This window comes from Enhydra lutris, unplaced genomic scaffold, assembly GCF_002288905.1.
Source record: "Enhydra lutris kenyoni isolate GAN:26980312 unplaced genomic scaffold, ASM228890v2 scaffoldscaffold43, whole genome shotgun sequence".
Classification (NCBI taxonomy): domain Eukaryota; kingdom Metazoa; phylum Chordata; class Mammalia; order Carnivora; family Mustelidae; genus Enhydra; species Enhydra lutris.
In genome coordinates this window covers 5,341,725-5,359,557 of record NW_019154127.1, presented here as the reverse complement: position 1 = coordinate 5,359,557, position 17,833 = coordinate 5,341,725, and the positions used below count along the sequence as shown (strand labels likewise).

Genomic DNA, 17,833 nt, shown 5'->3' with positions numbered 1-17,833 from the left:
TTCATGAAGAATAGTTCTGATTTGCGTATGGCTGTTTCTCCATCTTAAGCCCTGGAAGCAGTGTGTTTCCAAGAAGTTATAGAGGAGTGGCTAACCTGTATGTACTTAGGAAAGAGTGAGGTAATAAGGAAACAGAAGTTAATGGGATTTTGAGCGCCCTGGAATTTTTTAACAACCAAGATGAAATCTTGTATGAACTCTGACCTTTTTTTTTTAAGGGAGAAATTTAAACATGCTCTTCCTCCCTAGTTTTCCCTAATCAACTGATTCATTTTATTTCTTCTTTCTTTTTTCTTTTTCTTTTTTTGATGATTGCAATTTTTTTTTTCAATCTCCACCATATTTAACAGAGCATGGGTGCCCTTCTGCTAACATACATGGTTAGCAGCTTCAGCACTGTTTTTTTTTTTTAAGATTTTATTTAGGAGAAAGAGCATGTGCGCGTGCGCACGCACACACACACACACACACACACACACACACACACGCACGCACAAGTGGGGGGAGGGGCAGAGGGAGAAGCAGGCTCCCCGCTCAGCAGGGAGCCAGATACCAGGACCCTGAGATCAGGACCTGAGCCAAAGGAAGCCAACCTGACCGTGCCACCCAGGGGTCCCTAGCAGCTTTGCCATTGTATTGACCCTTTTTGGCACTAACATCAAAAAGCTACCATATTATTTATTTAAGTCCTTGAAAGTTCTGTATTATCCCAGAAATACAAATTGTGTGTACGCTGTCTTGTATGAATCCATGCAAAGGACCAGATCTGCTTTTCAGATCATCTGAAATGTGCCAGGCTGAAGTTTACGATCAGTGGCATTTCTTCGTTGTTGTCCTACAGATCCAGAAGATTAATGATTATTAAACATAAAGGTGATCTTCATTTAAGATGGTTTTCTTACTTCAGATTTGGAATTCTTATTTTAGCCATTAGCCCCTTCCTGGGAGAATCACCACTTGCCTGTTTGTTCCAGGGGGTTCCGGTTAGAACCTTGAAGCCCATCAGCAGAGAGCTTACCTGCTTTGTTTTACATTTTCTCAGAAACGGAGGCCCCTGGAACCCAGCAGATTTTTACCAGTAATAAAGCAATGCTAAAAGCACCCAAATCTGGCCTCTCAGAGACCAGTTTCCTGATTACTTCTAAAAGAGAACAAGAATGGAAATTCCTTTGGAGATCAAAAATAAGAACATTTTTCCTGCTCTCTTTCTTAACTTGATCGTTAGGACAAAACTCAAAGAAAATTGGGATTTCAGTCACACTTTCTGCCTTGACAAATGGTCTCCATGGGTTTTGGGTTTTGGTCATGAATCTCATTGGTAACAGATTTTTTAGTACATCTGCCAGTTCATCTGTAAATTCTACACAACTTCATCTCTACGTTGGGCACTTTCTAAAACATACCCTAAAAGTAAGCATTTAAAAAGGACATAAAAAAGCATTGAAAGAGGTGAAAATATATTAAGTTGAATATGTTCTTCCCACAGGCAGAGGGTTGTCAAGATGGCCGCTGTGGCCATAAGAATCACAGGCTTCTGATGGTGTCCCATGGGTGGTGCCTCATTCTGGAGTGAACGGCTCAGTTCCCCATACCCGTGGTCCTTCTGAACCTCAGCACCATTAGAGGTGAAATAGGAAATAGAAATGCGGCAAACACACAACCACAGCTGTATTTTCAGGCACTGCGCTAGGCATTCTGCTGACTTCACATTGTTTGATCCACCGCAACTCTGAATTTAATACTAACCCGGTTTACATGCTTAAGGACAAGGACGCTCCCCTGAGCTAATAACCTCTTTTAGACTGGGAAATGGTAAGAAGGAGTCAGAATGAGCACCTGTGTTTTTCTATTGCCCAGTAACATAGGTTGGAAGAACAAAGCTCCATATTATAGAAAGAAGGGCTACAAATATAAAGTAACAATAAAACAATTCCATTATCTCAGGAGCTAAAAACTCGACTAAACCACAAGTTCCATTAACATTCAAGATAAATGCTCTTTAAAATGACATCTTTGGGGGCACCTGGGTGGCTCAGTGGGTTAAAGCCTCTGCCTTCAGCTCAGGTCATGATCCCAGGGTCCTGGGATCGAGCCCCACATCCAGCTCTCCTCTCAGTAGGGAGCCTGCTTCCCTAACCCCCCCCCCCCCCCCCGCCTGCCTCTCTGCCTACTGGTGATCTCTGTCTGTCAAATAAATAAAAAAATAAAAATCTTTTTAAAAAAAAATGACACCTTTTATGCAAATCAGGTGAGTCATTCCCGCCCACCCCTCCCCCTTCCCTCCATCTTTTGCACATTGCTTCATTCTTCGCCCTCCTTTAGTTTGCTCCTCAAAGCCCAAACTCAGTTTCCCTTTCTGGACATCTTGTAGCAAGTTTCCCTGGTGGTGGCACATTCTTGGCATAGTTGTACAACTCCTTGGGGTTTATAGGGACGGGCTGAGGTCATCCTAACTTTGCCTGAGGAATACTGTAATGGGAATGGTAGAATTCAACATAAACCTGGATTTTTCCTCACTGAAAATAGAAAACTTCTTGGTGAAAATATGTTCTAAACTGCATGGAGCCAGAGGAAGCAAATGCAAGTTACAGAGATTCATTTAGGATTTTTATGATACGAATGGAAGAAATGCAAAACATCTAAAGCTTTTAGTTGACTAAAGCATTTCATTTCTTCTTTCACTTCTGGTGTCAGTGTTACTATTTTAAGTGCAAGTTTTAGTGTGCTTTTCAAGAGCTCTAATAAGACATTAGGCATTGCTGTCTTCGAATCAGTTATGCCCGACTAGCAAACAAGAATCAAGAATATCCTTGTCCCCCAAATGACAAGGGATATACATGTAGGAAAGTTGACTCTCTGAATACTTGTTTTGGAACAATTTTTACCCTTCATGGGGAAAATCACTATGTACAACGTAATTCTTTTGCGCAGGATGTTCAGAAATCCGAGTTCACATATAATAGACATGCGTGTTATGTCTATTAAGGAGAGCTGTCAGATTAGCAGAGGAAGGGAAACTGAGATGAGTTTGCCGCAGTGTTACCTCTGGGGACAGGGGCGAGTGTCTGTCCCCTTGGCCAGCCAAGGCTGGAGCACCACTCATGCAGGAGCCGAGGAAGCCTGGGCGGGGGACCCCTGGGGACCCCTCCTGGTCCAAGGTCCCGGTCACTCTGTGACCCAGTGAGTTTTGCCAGATAGCATTCTTTTCAGCCTCCTTACAGCTGGCCACCGTTTTGAGCTCCTCTTTTCCATGTAAAAATGGGAGAACTCAGGTTCAAAATTGGATTCAAATGAGCTTGAAATCAGTTCAAAGGCAGGTACAGAATTATACATTTTTATTAGGCGTTATGGGCCACCTGGTGAGAGAGTGATCATTTGTCCTCTATTTCTACGAGCAAAGACAGATGAACAATCTTCGGATGCCTCACTATTTCTTCGTGTTGTTTTCATCTATATAATGAAACAAAAACTACAAATTTGGGTGAGCAGCAGTATTCTTGTCTCAGATGAACAAAAATGTTTCAGATCTGTCCAACAACTGATCTGGAACTTCATGTCATGATTAAAAAAAAAAAAAAAAAAGTGACGCCTGGCTGGCTCAGTCGTTTAAGCATTGGCCTTTTGTTCAGGTTATGATCCCAGGGTCCTAGGATAGAGTCCCACGTCAGGCTCCCTACTTAGTGGGGAGCCTGCGTCTCCCTCTCCCTCTGCAGCTCCCCCTGCTTGTGCTCTCTCTCTCTCTGTCAAATACTTAAATAAAATCTTTAAAAAAATAAAAAAAGAAGGGGGGGTGGGGTTATGGACATTGGGGAGGGTATGTGCTATGGTGAGTGCTGTGAAATGTGTAAACCTGGCGATTCACAGACCTGTACCCCTGGGGATAAAAATATATTCTATGTTTAAAAAAATAAAATTAATAAAAAAATAAAAAATAATAAAAAATAAAAAAAGAAGAAGAAGACTGTGAAATTAGCCTCTTCTTCCTCCTCCAATTGCCTTTTAACTATTTGCTAAGGTGGACTCCAGGAGGAAAAGAAAAGGGGTTGGAGTTGGCGGGAGTGGGTCACCTCAGAGGTGTCCCCAGCCTCTCTGGAGAAGGGGGGGAAAGTTCTGTCTCTCTGCCCTCCTCCTCCCCTTCTTTCTTCCACCAACACCTCCCCTCTCCACACTGCAGCCACCAGAGCTTGTATGTGTCATGGACCCAAACACACGCTCCCCATCACCAAGCACCGGCTCACGTGACCGTTTCCCCTTCATGTTAAACCCGTACTGTCAGTGTTCCAAACTTTTTTAGAATACATGCATTTAGATCTTTTTGGGTTGGGGGTGATGGGTAATTTGGCAAAGCAAACACCATACCTGGTTTCTTACATAACCCTACAACTGGCAGGAGGGCAGCGTGCATTCAAATGAAGCAACACTCGTTCATCCTAGAAGCTTTGCTTTTCCTTTCTGGGGAGGGATAAATGCTCTGGTTTGTTTTTTCCTCCACGGCATATATTCATTTTATTATTGGCTGGCTTGAACGATTCTTTGAAGTTAATTTTTACGTGTGAATGGCAGGGTTCTGTTTCACTTTTGGAAGCTTCTGGAGGAGGTGTCTCCGTGTGCCTCTAGACTAGAGAATACTTTTTTATAAGTTCCTGGAGTGCTTTTAGGGGATAATGAAATTGGAGAGATTGAGAAGGACCTGGGACCCAGGCTGCCATAGGGATCGACACTGGTAAAGTGCTTAGAACTTAAGAGCTGCAGCCTTTGGAAAGAACTAGCATTCTGCCATTCTAGTAGCTTCTCCACACCAGACGTCGTACCTGGAAAAGGGGCCAGCCGGATGGACTTCTCAGTGTAGCATAGGTTCTTTCCCTTTCCCCCTCCTTTCCTATTAAAATAACAACAACAACAAAACTTTGTCAACATGTTTCAAAGCAAGGCAACCGCCTCAGTGTTTCTTTTCTCAACTTCAGAGCCTAGATTCTCCAAAATGTTTTTGTATCTTTTTCTGAGTCCAATAGCTGTTAGGAAATGATCAAAGGGTTGCATATTCCTAGCTCCCAAATTACAAATAATAAAGTTTTCCAATGAAAAATCCCGGGATTGCTTGAGGATCTCTTCTCACGTTCCCACAGTGGAATACAAGCGGGAATTGGGACATTCATCCAGTAAAGTTCAATTAGGGGGGGAAAAAAGCCATATTACAAAATGAATCCCACTTTTTTCTTTAGAAACAGAGTTCATTGACCAAGAAAGATTTCAAAATGTTTTCTCTAATACCCCAACACGAAACTTTGAGGTTTTCAGGGAATTACAGGGATCAAACGACCAGTCCAGGCTTGGGTTTCCAGGTTTCCCAAAGACTCGAAACTCCCCTAGAGGCTAATTACTGTTTACTGCTGAGACCTTCCTCATTTTTCTTCGGTAACATTTTCCATCTTGAGAAGGGTCGTCCCATTCAGCCGAGGAGCATGGTGTCTGAGTGGCTGAATGGAATTACTACCAGTGGAAAGTATGCTGCAAGAGGGGTTGATAAAACAGCTGCAAGGCAAACCTTGGCTGTTTTTTCCATCCTCCCCAAGCAAAGTTAATTAGCATAGGGAAAATGACTAAGGTGTTGACGTCACCTCTTTCCAGTAGAAACTTACACTCTGTCTCCGTCTGCCTGAAAGCATGCAGGACTTGACTCAGGAATTTGCTGTCCAAACAGGATGCCCGGGAAGCTGTGCTTTTTTTCCCCCAGGGGGCTGGACTTCGGTGTTTTATAAGGGCTGGCCGGAGACAGGACCTACAGCCTCTTGCAAAGGAACCTCGCTTGGGGCTTGCCTGTCTGAGCTGCTAGCCCTCTCACTGTAAGAAAGCAAGATGCACTTTAGAAACTTTAACTACAGTTTTAGCTCCCTGATTGCCTGTGTGGCAAACAGTGATATCTTCAGCGAAAGTGAAACCAGGGTAAGGCTTCTAATATGATGTGATTTTTGAGAGTTTTCAAAGCATAGTGTTAATTGGGACTAGTGAATGAGATATTTGCAGGGGTGTTACATGGCTGTCTTGTGGGTTTGCGGGTTTGGGAATAAATCCAAAATACTTGGAGCTTTATCAATCAAAAGCTGTTGCCTGAGGAAATACCCGCAAAGAATTTTCTAAAGCTCTCAACATTTGCAAACATCTAGGTCCCTTGACTAACTGGTAATGGAACTGGTGTTAACAGGGTGTTTTTCATTCTGTGTAGGTCGTAAGTAAATTTTTAGAGGGAAGCTTTTTCTGACAGTGAATGGATCATTTCTCTTTGACATCTAGAGATCAGAACAATTTAATTTTATCTTGGGAAATAGATATTGTAAAGATGTGTATATGTTTGTAGTAATTACTAGGTCCTGTCCCCAAGTTTTTGGATTTCTTTAGTTAGGGAAAATGAGGCCATAGCAAGTAATAAAATTGGAGAAATAACTTAAGTGGGGTAAGTGTACCTCCCGGGAAGCAGCTCTCATTGATGGTAATTAGTATAATTAGTAATTTTAATTCCTGTGCTTTTCTTCTTCATTTGATTAGGATGTCAGATTTCCATCAGTAGTTCCCCAGCTGTCTAACTGATCTTGAACAGTACTGTATATAAATGAATTCTGTGTGTTCTGTTTGGGGATGGTGTTTGTGTGATATGCTTTATGCCCAATGCCATATCGGAGCCTGTGAAGGTTTTATATTGTTGTCGTTGTTGTTGTTATTTAATCAAATTTAACTCCACAATTACGTGTGATGCGTGTGAGCCAGGACTGGGCTTTTTGAATTAGATCAGAGCACATTCTACCTATGAAAAGTACTACAAAATCTCTGTATTTCGTATTAGCCTTATGTGAGTCAAAATCCATATTTAATGAATTAAAGAGAGATGCCATCCAACAACTGTAAAAACCAGGTACCAGTTATTAGAACAAATTATTTTGTAGGAGAATGGTATCACAGAAATGTGGATTTAACAGATATTGTGCCTTGTCTTGTGTTCTGGTCCTAAGCTCTGCCTCGTATTCTAAAAATAGTCCTCAAAGTCCTCTCCCCCTCAATTCTGAATCAGAACCTCAGAACTAAGCACTAAGTCATTGGTCACAATGCCTATTGATGAGGTCATGCAAAATTCCAAATTTATGCCCACGCGCCGTGCCAGCAACTTGCTGGTCCTCCTGCTCCAGAGAGGTGGAGAAAAAGTCCCATGCATCTGCTATGCGTTGTTCTCATTTTTTGCCCCTGCAAACCCCTCAGAACTGTTCCTAAACTAAAGAAAAGTCATGGAATTCCAAGAGGGGAAGTGTGGGAGCTGTTCCCATCCCCCCAACAACCTGCCTGTGGAGCAGCCTGCCCCTGGACACCCATTCCCTCACCTCTCTCTTGCACCCAACAGTCTCGAAAGTTCTCCCCCTTCTTACACCATCCTCTCGCCGCCTGCTTTGTGTAGGTTCCCAAGGTCCTCAGTGGGCCCCACCCACCACCTCTACTGCATGGATCCCTTTTATAGAAAGCACACTGCCCCCTACTGGACCCTCAGCCAGCCCCTTCTGCCTTTCACAGAGTTCCCACGACCCATCCCCAGTGCTCAGTCGCATGACCACTCAAAGCCCATACAATCTTTCTGGAAGTTTGTTTCGACTGTCTGGTCAACTCCCTCTGGTTGAAGCCTGAGGACCTGCTGTGGCCTCCCATCTCCCCCACAGGCTCCGGCTGACACCCCCTAGCCCAGCAGGGGTCTTTTCCCAGAAGGTTGATGAGCTCCCACCTGAATGGAAGCGTAATACACCCTTGAACTTGGGCACTTCCATTCTCAGAGCTCCTGCTGTTTCATAATTTTCACTGGCCTTTATAACACTAGAGCTAGAACTGTACGCATGTTAAAGTCCGCGGGCAGACATGGGACCATTTGGCAGGCATTAATTTTAAACCAGTATTCTTTTAGAGAGTTAAAAGGTAACAGACCAAGTGGGAAAACAATAGGGGATTTCTTCTTAAACCTCTTCCTTACACTAAGAAATGCAAGGTTTCTTATTAACAGCATTGTTTTCCTGCGCAATAAAAACAATTCTTTTTTTTTTTTTTCTTCAAATGCGCTCCAGTGGTCTTAAGCCCTAAGAAATACCCAACACCCAAAACCGAGCAGTGGGATTGGGGTTCACGGGACTGAGGAAGGTTGCTGGACATTAGGGACCTTCAGGCCAAGAGGGGGGTGACAAATCGCCAAGCTGGCCCTCCTTGCAGTGTCCTCCTGTTCTACTTATAAAGACTATTTCTGTGACTATACGAGTTGTTCAGGTGTTGGTACTTGTTCCGCGATTCAGCGAATTTAATAGAGCCTAGGTTCTAACTTTGTCCTAAAATCGCCTGTCTCAGAATTAGAAGGGCAGAGAGAACACATCTTCTTAAGAGGGGAGAGGCTCGTGTCTCCTCTAAGAAAGAGGCTGGGTGTTCTCGCCATGATTCCAGTCCGCTCCCTCAAGAAGAAATGGAACGGAGTCGTCAAGACTCCTACACAGGTGTGTTCTGACGCCTTTTATCTTTGTTGTTACTTTTCAGGCCAAATTCGAATCCCTCTTTAGGACATATGACAAGGATATCACCTTCCAGTATTTTAAGAGCTTCAAACGAGTCCGAATAAACTTCAGTAACCCCTTATCAGCTGCGGACGCCAGGCTCCAGCTGCATAAGACCGAATTTCTCGGAAAGGAAATGAAATTATATTTTGCCCAGGTGAGTTAAATCCGTTGATGCGCATGCTTCCCTCTCTCCCCCTTTTTAAAAGCAGCTCACACCCTGAGCGTGCTCTACCTTGGTTTTTTAATGTCTATACATCTGCACTGCAGTATGGAAATTACAAAGTATATCCTATTTCATACCTTCCTGTATGCATCATTATTCATGATCATTTTACTGCCCCATGAAAATGTGTTTAAAAAGATCATTATATGGAATATCACTCAGCCGTCAGAGTGAATATTACTCATTCTTCGGGAAGGATGAATACTTAACCATTTACATCAACGAGAATGGAACTGGAGGGTATTATGCTGAGCGAAATCAGTGAATCGGAAAAAGACAATTACATGGTTTCACTCCTTTGTGCACTATAAGAAATAACGCAGAGGATCCTAAGGAAAGGGAGGGAAAACAGATGGGAAGTCATTAGAAAGGGAGACAAACCCTGTGAAACTCTGAACTCTAGGAAACAGACTGAGGGTTGCTGGAGGGGAGGTGGGTGGGGGGGATGGGGTAACTGGGGGATGGGCATTAAGGAGGGCATGTGATGGGATGAGCACTGGGTGTTATATGCAACTGATGAATTACTGAACTCTACCTCTGAAACGAATGATAAACTAATGATTGGCTAATTGGATTTAAATTGAAAAGAAAGACCATTATAACCGGCACATAATATTGTGCCGTATAGATATTTCAAACATGTTTAACCAGCCTTTACTCTCAGACGTTTATCTTGTTTTCCAGTTTTTCACTATCGTAGATGATGATGCCATGAACATTCTTGCATGTTTATTTTGTCATTTGAATGACAAAAGCAGTACAAGTTAACTGAAATAATCCAAGTTATAACACCCAAGTCCCTAAAGTTAAATAGATAACATTTCTCCACTCTCCTTCCAGAGCCGTCCCCCAGTGTAACCACCTTTGAAAATCTAGCGTGAGTCCTTACACACTCTCTCCTTCACATATACAAAGACACAAACACAGAGTAGTTCATTTTCTTGCACAAAACAATGGAGTTACTATCATCACCTTCTCTTTTACTCAGCAAGATATGATGGATGCCCTTCCCAGTCAATATATACTATATGTGCCGATTTAAAACTTACGAATTCATTTGGAGAAAGGCAAAGTTCATACTCTAAATTTTCAGTGCCTTGCCTATCTTAAGAAAACATCAGCATGTATTTGGAAGCACGTGATCTCAGAAGTGGCCCCTGACCTTGGTTTGAGGGACACTGGGAGTACGGCTCCTCCTCCGGGGTTAGGGCTAATGACGTGCTCCAGACGGAGAGCAGACCTGAGTGGGTCCCCACTCTGTGGATTTTCTTAGCAGCACCGAGCTCCACGCAATGGAGAGCCAGCAGCCTGCAAATGCAGGACTGGCTTGAAAGGAAAAAAAAAATGATTTAACCAGACAGGTAGCAAACACTAAGAAATCCTCCTGGTAGCAGGAGTCCCGGCCCCAGGACACTCACGAAGGGCTGTGCATGGGTTTGCTTTTTCCCTGGCTCACCATCCTTCCAGCTTCCCCCTGCCCCTAACCTTCAGTGACCGGGGACCCATTTTCAAGGCAGCTCACAAAGTTCTACATGATGTTGTAACATGGATCCAACAGATAAGCAGTGGAAAGGGAAGGAGCTTTGTCGATGCTATTTTCTGGTTAAAGCTGGCCGCTGCTGGGGCTCTGAGCTCCCCAGGCCCATAAAGGAGGAGCAGACCTCCTAGAGAGGCTTCCTGACCTGGGGAGAAAAAGGGTGTTGCTGGCCCTTCAAGGATAAATTAGAGCTGGGATGCCCTGCCCCCTGGTGGCCACCTTTGGGAGGTACGGGTTTTGACCTTGAATCCTTAGTTGTGAGCACACTCCTTTCGGCATTCGATCCAGCTTCTGGATCATGGATCATGACTTAGTCCTTCCACAGCTTTCTTCTGATTACAAAAGTAAATGCATGCTCATTGTGAAAATTAAAACACAAAGAAAACCCAGACTGATTAGACTTAGATGTAACACCCTTCTGGACGGCCCTCTAACCACTGATAGGACTTCTGTGCCCAAACTAGTGTCGTGGGTTATTGGTTCATAGTATTATTTTTTTTAAAACCCCCTTCCTCATGCATCTGATTTGGAAGCCCAGAGGAAGGGAATTGTGGGGTGCCGCTGGGTGGGCGGGAGTCCTGGGTCCCCGTCCCTGCTTTGGCCCCTGAGAAACTCTATGACGGTAGAGCTGTTGTTTTGCCTTTTTGAGCTTCTGTTAGACGTCTGTGATATGAGGAACCAGAAGACATGGATTCTGAGATTCCTCTGGCCTCAGTGACGGTGCTTTATTTTCTCCATTTCTACTAAAACAGTACCAATTTTCCATCGGTCTGGGTCAGTGGTAATTAGTTGCCGTCCCTGCGCCTGTGGGTTTCGGCCCTGGGAGGGGTCCGCATAACCTGATCACGTTCTCCATATAGACCGTATCATGAGCTGACCTTGAACGGCAGGCATTCTGCTGCCCTGCTGGACTCGTCTTTGGTCGCCTGTCCACAGCTAGCTGTGACCGAGTGCTGCAGCATCACAGGGCTGCTCTCCTCCAGAAACACCCACCTGCGCGTTCTCTCTCTCCTCAGACTTTGCACATAGGAAGTTCCCACCTGGCCCCCCCAAATCCGGACAAGCAGTTCCTGATCTCTCCTCCTGCCTCGCCGCCGGTTGGTTGGAAACAAGTAGAAGATGCTACTCCCGTCATAAATTACGATCTGTTATATGCTATCTCCAAGCTGGGGCCAGGTAAGCGGTGCTCTGGGGTGGGGGCAGGGAGAGAGATGGGGAGAGGTTGTCCTTGAGGGCCAAGACCAGGACACACACCTACTGTCAGGGAACACCCAGAGCCTTGTGGCCCCTTTCAACTGTCCGATGGATGCGAGCGGGTTTGGGAATTGCTCCTATTTGCATTCATCTGTGCCCATAACTCAAGTTGTTGGGAACATGCGTGCCTGCCTCGGGCCTTAGACAGTCATGGGGACCAAGGACCGTGATCCCTAGCAGCTGGCATCACGCCAGTCTTTCCTGTCACCCACTGAGCACAGCCTGTGTGGGCAGCCTCAGACCTGGGCCCCAGGCTTGTCCCTCCAGGATGACCGACTAGACTTGGAAAGGGAAAAAGGACCATCCCACACCTCAGAAACTTTATTTTTAGTCAAGGTGGTTTCGTCCATTGATCTCATGCTCACCCGCGCTTTTGAATGTTCTGGAGAACCATAGAGTGTAGTGAAGAAAGAGCCCCCGACCTGCAGGCCCCCACTTGGCCCCACAGGGGGGCTCACACCTATTCGAATGCAGAGAAAAAGGAGGTTCCAGTCCTCTGAGGCAACAAAGATGTGAGTAGTCAGGCAGATAACAGATACCCTGGCCTCAGCCTTCTTCTCCATGCAATGGGTATTACCCAATGGAGTTAGGAGCAGTAGATGAGATCGGTGTGGAAAGCACCACAGAGGTGCCTGGCCCAAGGGCAGTACCCAATTCATGATTTCTGGAAACAATAGAATGTTGGTGGTTCCTGTCCTACCTGCTAGGGTTTAGGTGAGGGGCATGAAGTGGTTTGAGCCCACCCTCCTGCCCTGTCCATAGAGCAAACGTAATAAATGCTGAGACCATCGGCTCCTTATTTCTCCTTGACCAGAAGTCTGATGACGTTCCTTTGGATGGAGGGTTTTATTTCTTGGACCATCAGCAGTTTCGTGTTGAAAAGATTACATTTCTGAACACACTGCTCCAGCGGAAACTCCCTCTGAGGGAGAGAGCAAGAATCACGTTACCTACTGGTAATGGTGGTGTGAAGGTCAAGATGGCCGCTCTGAGGAAGCAGGCGCTCCTCCTGCAGCTCCCGGCTCAGGTGCATCAGCAGAGCTGAGGAAGGGAGTCTGAGGGAATGCTAGAGAAGAAATGGGGCCTCCATCTGGAGGAGGTGACAAATGGCTCCAGAGGCAAGAAGTGCACAATTCTTCCCCCTCCAGAACCTACCATACCTTTATGGAAGGCTGATCGGAAAAGCCTTTTCAGAAACTAGACAGAATAAAACCCATTCATCCTTCGTTTACTTAACAGTGAGCTGGGAGACGCCTGGGTGGCTCAGTTGGTTAAGCAGCTGCCTTCGGCTCAGGTCATGATCCCAGTGTCCTGGGATCGAGTCCCACATCGGGCTCCTTGCTTGGCGGGGAGCCTGCTCCTCCCTCTGCCTCTGCCTGCCATTCTGTCTGCCTGTGCTCGCTCTCTCTCCCTCTCTCTCTGACAAATAAATAAAATCTTTAAAAAAAAAAAAAAAAAAACAGTGAGCTGGAACTACATTTCATGTTTGGTTGTACTTTGCAGCCAACAAGACTGCAAAGATTTTGCAAATACGGTCCTACCCCGAAGCTTGCTGGATGGTGGCCAATTAGGGGGTAGATAAGGATCCTGACCAACGAGGTCTTGTGACCTCCACCTTCATTCCTTCCCTGGAAGAGCTGAGACTTGGGCTCACTTTTTCAAATGCAATTGTGCTGACATTCCAGATAGAGAAACAACTCCTTTTTTTTTTTTTAAGATTTTATTTATTTATTTGACAGACAGAGATCACAAGTAGGCAGAGAGAGAGAGAGAGAGAGAGAGAGGGAAGCAGTTTCCCTGCTGAGCAGAGAGCCCGATGCGGGACTCGATTCCAGGACCCTAAGATCATGACCTGAGCCGAAGGCAGAGGCCTTAACCCACTGAGCCACCCAGGCGCCCAACATTTTATGAGGAAAAGTGTCTTCCGGGTTCGGAGGAGTCCGCAAAGTAGTGTGAGGCAGGAAGTTCTGGAATCCGGGTGGGGGAAAACCTACCCCTGTATCCCTTGGGGGCGGGGGGGGGGTGAAGGGAGCTGAAGCAAACCCTCCCCCCACCCGTTGAAATCCTAGCATTCTACTGCACCCAGCTTTCCACCAGTAGTGATCCGTGCTCTGTTTGTAAACATTGGGAAAACCAGGTGACACTTACTGGGCCTGTGACCCGGACATCAGGACCTAAGAACTTGGCTTGCACTTAGGTAATCGGCTCAGTGAGGTCAGGGCTGTTATTACCCCATTTTACAGAGGAGGAGATAGAGGTTCACAGGGATGCAAAGGAATGCAACCATGGGCTCTGGGGACTGAGTGGCAGGGCTCCAAGCCCACGTCTGGCTACCACCTCCCTCAGCCCTGAAGAGGCAACCAGGGCAGCCCCATAGATTTTTTCTCAGTTACTTCTAGAAGATTCCTGCATCCCACCCTTGCTGCACCAGAGGGGCCTGAACTGGACTGAACCTGGTCAGACTCAGGCTAACCTGGAAATGCAGGACACTTCTGGCTCCCCGGGGTGCAAGTTGTCCTGTGAAAAGGGATGCTGTGGTCAGACATGTTTTGGGAGCACCTGGTTCAAACCAGTCATAATTATGTCCTCGCACAGGGGGCCCCTTTGTGTCTCCTGTCCCTGGGGTGTGCTGCCTCCGTGGGAGCCTTAAGAGGGAGGCTCACGATGTCCCTTCCTAATGTGTTTTATTCATGCACTGTCTTCTCCTAAATGCACACTCCTCGCACACACTGTAAAATTTAGGAGGCCTGGTGAACATGTTAAGTGAAATTAAAAATGCACTCCTTGGGGCACCTGGGTGGCTCTATGGGTTAGGCTTCTGACTCTTGACTTTGGCCCAGGTCAGGATCTCAGAGATTGAGCCCTGGGTTGATCTCCAGGCTCCTGATTGGGATTCTCTCTCCACCTCTCCCTTTGCCCCTCTCCTCCATTTAAATAAATAAACAAATAAATAAAATAAAATAAACTCCTTCCATACACCTTGATTCAGTGTTTGAAAGCAGCATAATATATAAAGATGATTATATATATATAAACTTAGTATATTTATATACAAAATTTTATATTATATTATTTTATGTTATATATCTAGATATAATTTTTTTTCTGCTAGAGCCACCAGGGAATGCCAGTCCAGAGCATAGCTGCCCACGCCCCTCCACCCTCACTGAACGTCCGGAGAAGCTTGGCGGTGCAGACCCCTCCATGCTTTTCCACGAGCTCTTGCTCGTTGGCCCTCCCGGTCCTTGCCCGAGTGACCCTGCATTTTCTCTTCCCTCCCTAGGGGAGAAGTATGAACTGCACGCGGCGACCGACACCACCCCGAGCGTGGTGGTCCACGTCTGCGAGAGCGATCAGGAGAACGACGACGATGACGAGATGGAACGAATGAAGAGACCCAAACCAAAAATCATCCAGACGCGAAGGCCGGAGTACGCGCCTCTGCATTTGAGCTGAACTGGCAACCGGGGGGCAGAAGTATTCCGAGTCACACTGGTGGGGAGGAACCTTGTACTGTGCAGGTGGCGGCTCACGACCTGGGAGGAGGCGGCGCGGGTCGGCGGGGCAGGAACTCCAGTTCCCGTTGCTCGGAGGAGCATCCGGGCTCCACCCCCTGGTTCTGATGCTGCTCCCGGGCCGGTGTCCCGGCTTCCAGGAACGCCCCGGGCCCATCACTGAGCTCGAGGTCATCGCACAAGGACATTGGGGCCCGTCTCGATGAAAACTGATAACGATAGTGTGTCGTACTCGTTCTCTCTGGTAGGTTCTGTGTTTGTCAAGGGCAGCTTCATCCCCGGGTGTGGGGGGAGAGCCTTGTCTTTCTGGCCAGCCTGCGGGGAGGCTCTCTCTACTGCTGGGAGGAGGCACCCCGAAGCCTCGAAGGGTCTGGTGCAGAAACGTCGTGAAAACGAGAACAAGGCAATGTGGGATTTGTAGTGTTTCATTTTTCTCCCCCCTCATGTTCTAATGTTTGTGCATGTATATTACTGATTTTCAGAACTAACCCTTGTTCGTGTATAGAGTTATGCCATTGTTGTTTTGCATCTTCTGGGAAGACGGGAGAGCGTTTGGAAAATCGGTCACCTTTCCAGATTCATGACTCTCTTTGCAACAGCACGCACACGGGGCGTCCCACTGGATACATCAGCCCCAGTCCTCTCTCACGCCACATCTACCTTGCGCTTTGGCAAAAGAAGTCAATCTGAAATTCCTATGTCAGGTTTCACGCTATAAAAAATTCAGAGAATAGCAGTTTCACTGCCAACTTTTAGTGGGTGAGAAATTTTAGTTTTGGTCTTTAGGGTCAGACATTGGTTCCATTTCTTTCTTTTACATGGTGGTTTACACACATGAATCATAGCTCCCCCCCAAAAAAAAATAAAACCTTTTGGGGGAGCTCTTGGTTGAGATAGTTGACTTTTTTTTTTTTAACCCCACTAAAACATCAAGATAAACTTGTAAATAAAGCTGATAACATATATTCATACCTATTGTACACTTGGGTGAAAAATACGGCTGTGGAAGAATAGTGTCAGATATTACCCTACTTGTGACTTGTATGTTGTAGAAAATGCTGTTAAATGTTGGAAAGGACTTGAATTCAAAGCATGCAAAGTGGCTAGTACATGTGTGGTCGAATGGAAGAGATGCAGTGCCTTTCCCCATTAATTCCTGATGGAATCGTTATACTCGGATAGTCTGTAATTTTTTTTTTCTAGTTGTAATGTGTATGTCTGGTAAAGAGGTATTCTATTTTGGCCTTACAATACCATAGCAAAATTGGTCGTTTTGAAATACCTAATGCCAAGTAACAGTGCATGCTTTGGAAATTCGGAAGGTGGTTTCCTTTACGAAGCAAATACATTTGATTGTTCCTATCAAGAAATTGACTGAATGTTCTCAAACCCCTGTTTACAGTACTTGCTGAAGGGGGAGGCAGGTGAGGGAGAGACCATCGCATAGCTGTTCAAACGTTCCTGGTTAAGTGCTTTTAAACTGGAGAGGCTAACCTCAAATATTTTTTTTAACTGCAGTCTATAATAAATCAACACAATATACTCTTTACGGAGAGGTTCATCTTTGTGCCTTTTTATTTCTGATGATCAGTCTGTGAACTCTTTGAATCCTGCATCCTCCAAAGGACACGTTGTTTCATCAGTTTCTGTTTAGAAACTCCTAATTCTTTGCTGCGGTTCACGGAGGGGTAACCGTACCACCCAGACACCACTCAACAAAGGGGAGAACAGATAAAACTGAAATCGGTGTCCAAGTGTTTGCTTTGTGTGGGGAGATGATACTCTGGGGAAAACTGTACTCACCAGCAAAACCAGCAGCTCCACGAAACAAGGACGTTTTTGACTTGTTAATTTGAAGAGTTGTCTTTCCTGTTAGAAAAGATGTGCATGCACGATACTGAATTACAAAGGCCAGTTATGTTCGGAAAGTCTGTCTCTGAGCCTTCTGTTTGACTCTCAAGCAGCCTTTTCCCTGGAGCCCTTGTGACACGTGGTGCGGAGCTTCCTACCTCGGCCAGCCCGCAGAAGCTGAAAACAAACCAGGGTTTCTCGGCTGAACCCAGGCAAGTGACATTGATCTCGATCAAGATTAACATGAGGCATTTTTCTGTGAAAATTCACATGCTCTTCTTTTGTTTCCTCTTATGAAGAGCCTCATCCTGTCACGTCCAGAAGAATTTCTATATCTTAAGCCCATATACGTTTGAGGTTTAAACATGTTGGGGGAAAAAAATAATAAATGTTGGAAAATCCACTTTTCAAGCCGGTGGGCAAATCTGATCATCGAGCAGATTCACTAATAGAGCACCTCGCGAGGGGGATCTGCTCACTAATAGATCACCTAGCAATGACAAGTGTCATTTATCATCACGTGAGTAGCTAGGAGCCCACCGTTGAGCACAGTTCGGTTACACAACATGCCAGCCCAGGATCCTTTCTCAGCAATAACCCTGGGAAAAAAATCAAAATGTGGGGTCCGCTCACTCAGGTTTCCAGTTGGTCCCCTTGCACACCTGGGAAAATAGAAGCAGATTCAAGAGGTCCCGAGGCCTGGGAAGATGACAAAGCCCAGAGTAGAAATCACAAGTCGCTGAATATCTTCACTCGAGCACGATACAATGGCTGACGAGTGGTCCTGTGGCAGCCTCTGCTGGAATCCTGAAACCAGTCGTGCGAGCACTTGCTGCTTACGAGGCTGGTGGATACCAAGGGCCCCAAATCATGAGCGCGCTCA

General features: G+C 45.8%; 1 protein-coding gene across 4 annotated transcripts in view; it reads left to right on the top strand.

The window, feature by feature from the left end:
- Window positions 1-16,652, top strand: part of LOC111155692 (regulator of calcineurin 1) — a 92,094-nt gene extending 75,442 nt beyond the window's left edge. For 2 of the 4 annotated variants that reach the window (XM_022515995.1, XM_022515998.1), the window contains exons 2-4: window positions 8,551-8,724; window positions 11,347-11,506; window positions 14,868-16,652. In XM_022515995.1, the coding sequence (XP_022371703.1) occupies window positions 8,551-8,724; window positions 11,347-11,506; window positions 14,868-15,040 (507 nt within the window). In that variant the 3' untranslated portion in view covers window positions 15,041-16,652. Of the gene's footprint in view, window positions 1-5,783; window positions 5,944-8,550; window positions 8,729-11,346; window positions 11,507-14,867 lie in introns of those variants that run through there. The other 2 variants (XM_022515996.1, XM_022515997.1) reach the window with 2 other exon arrangements.
- The last annotated feature ends 1,181 nt before the right edge of the window (window positions 16,653-17,833 follow it).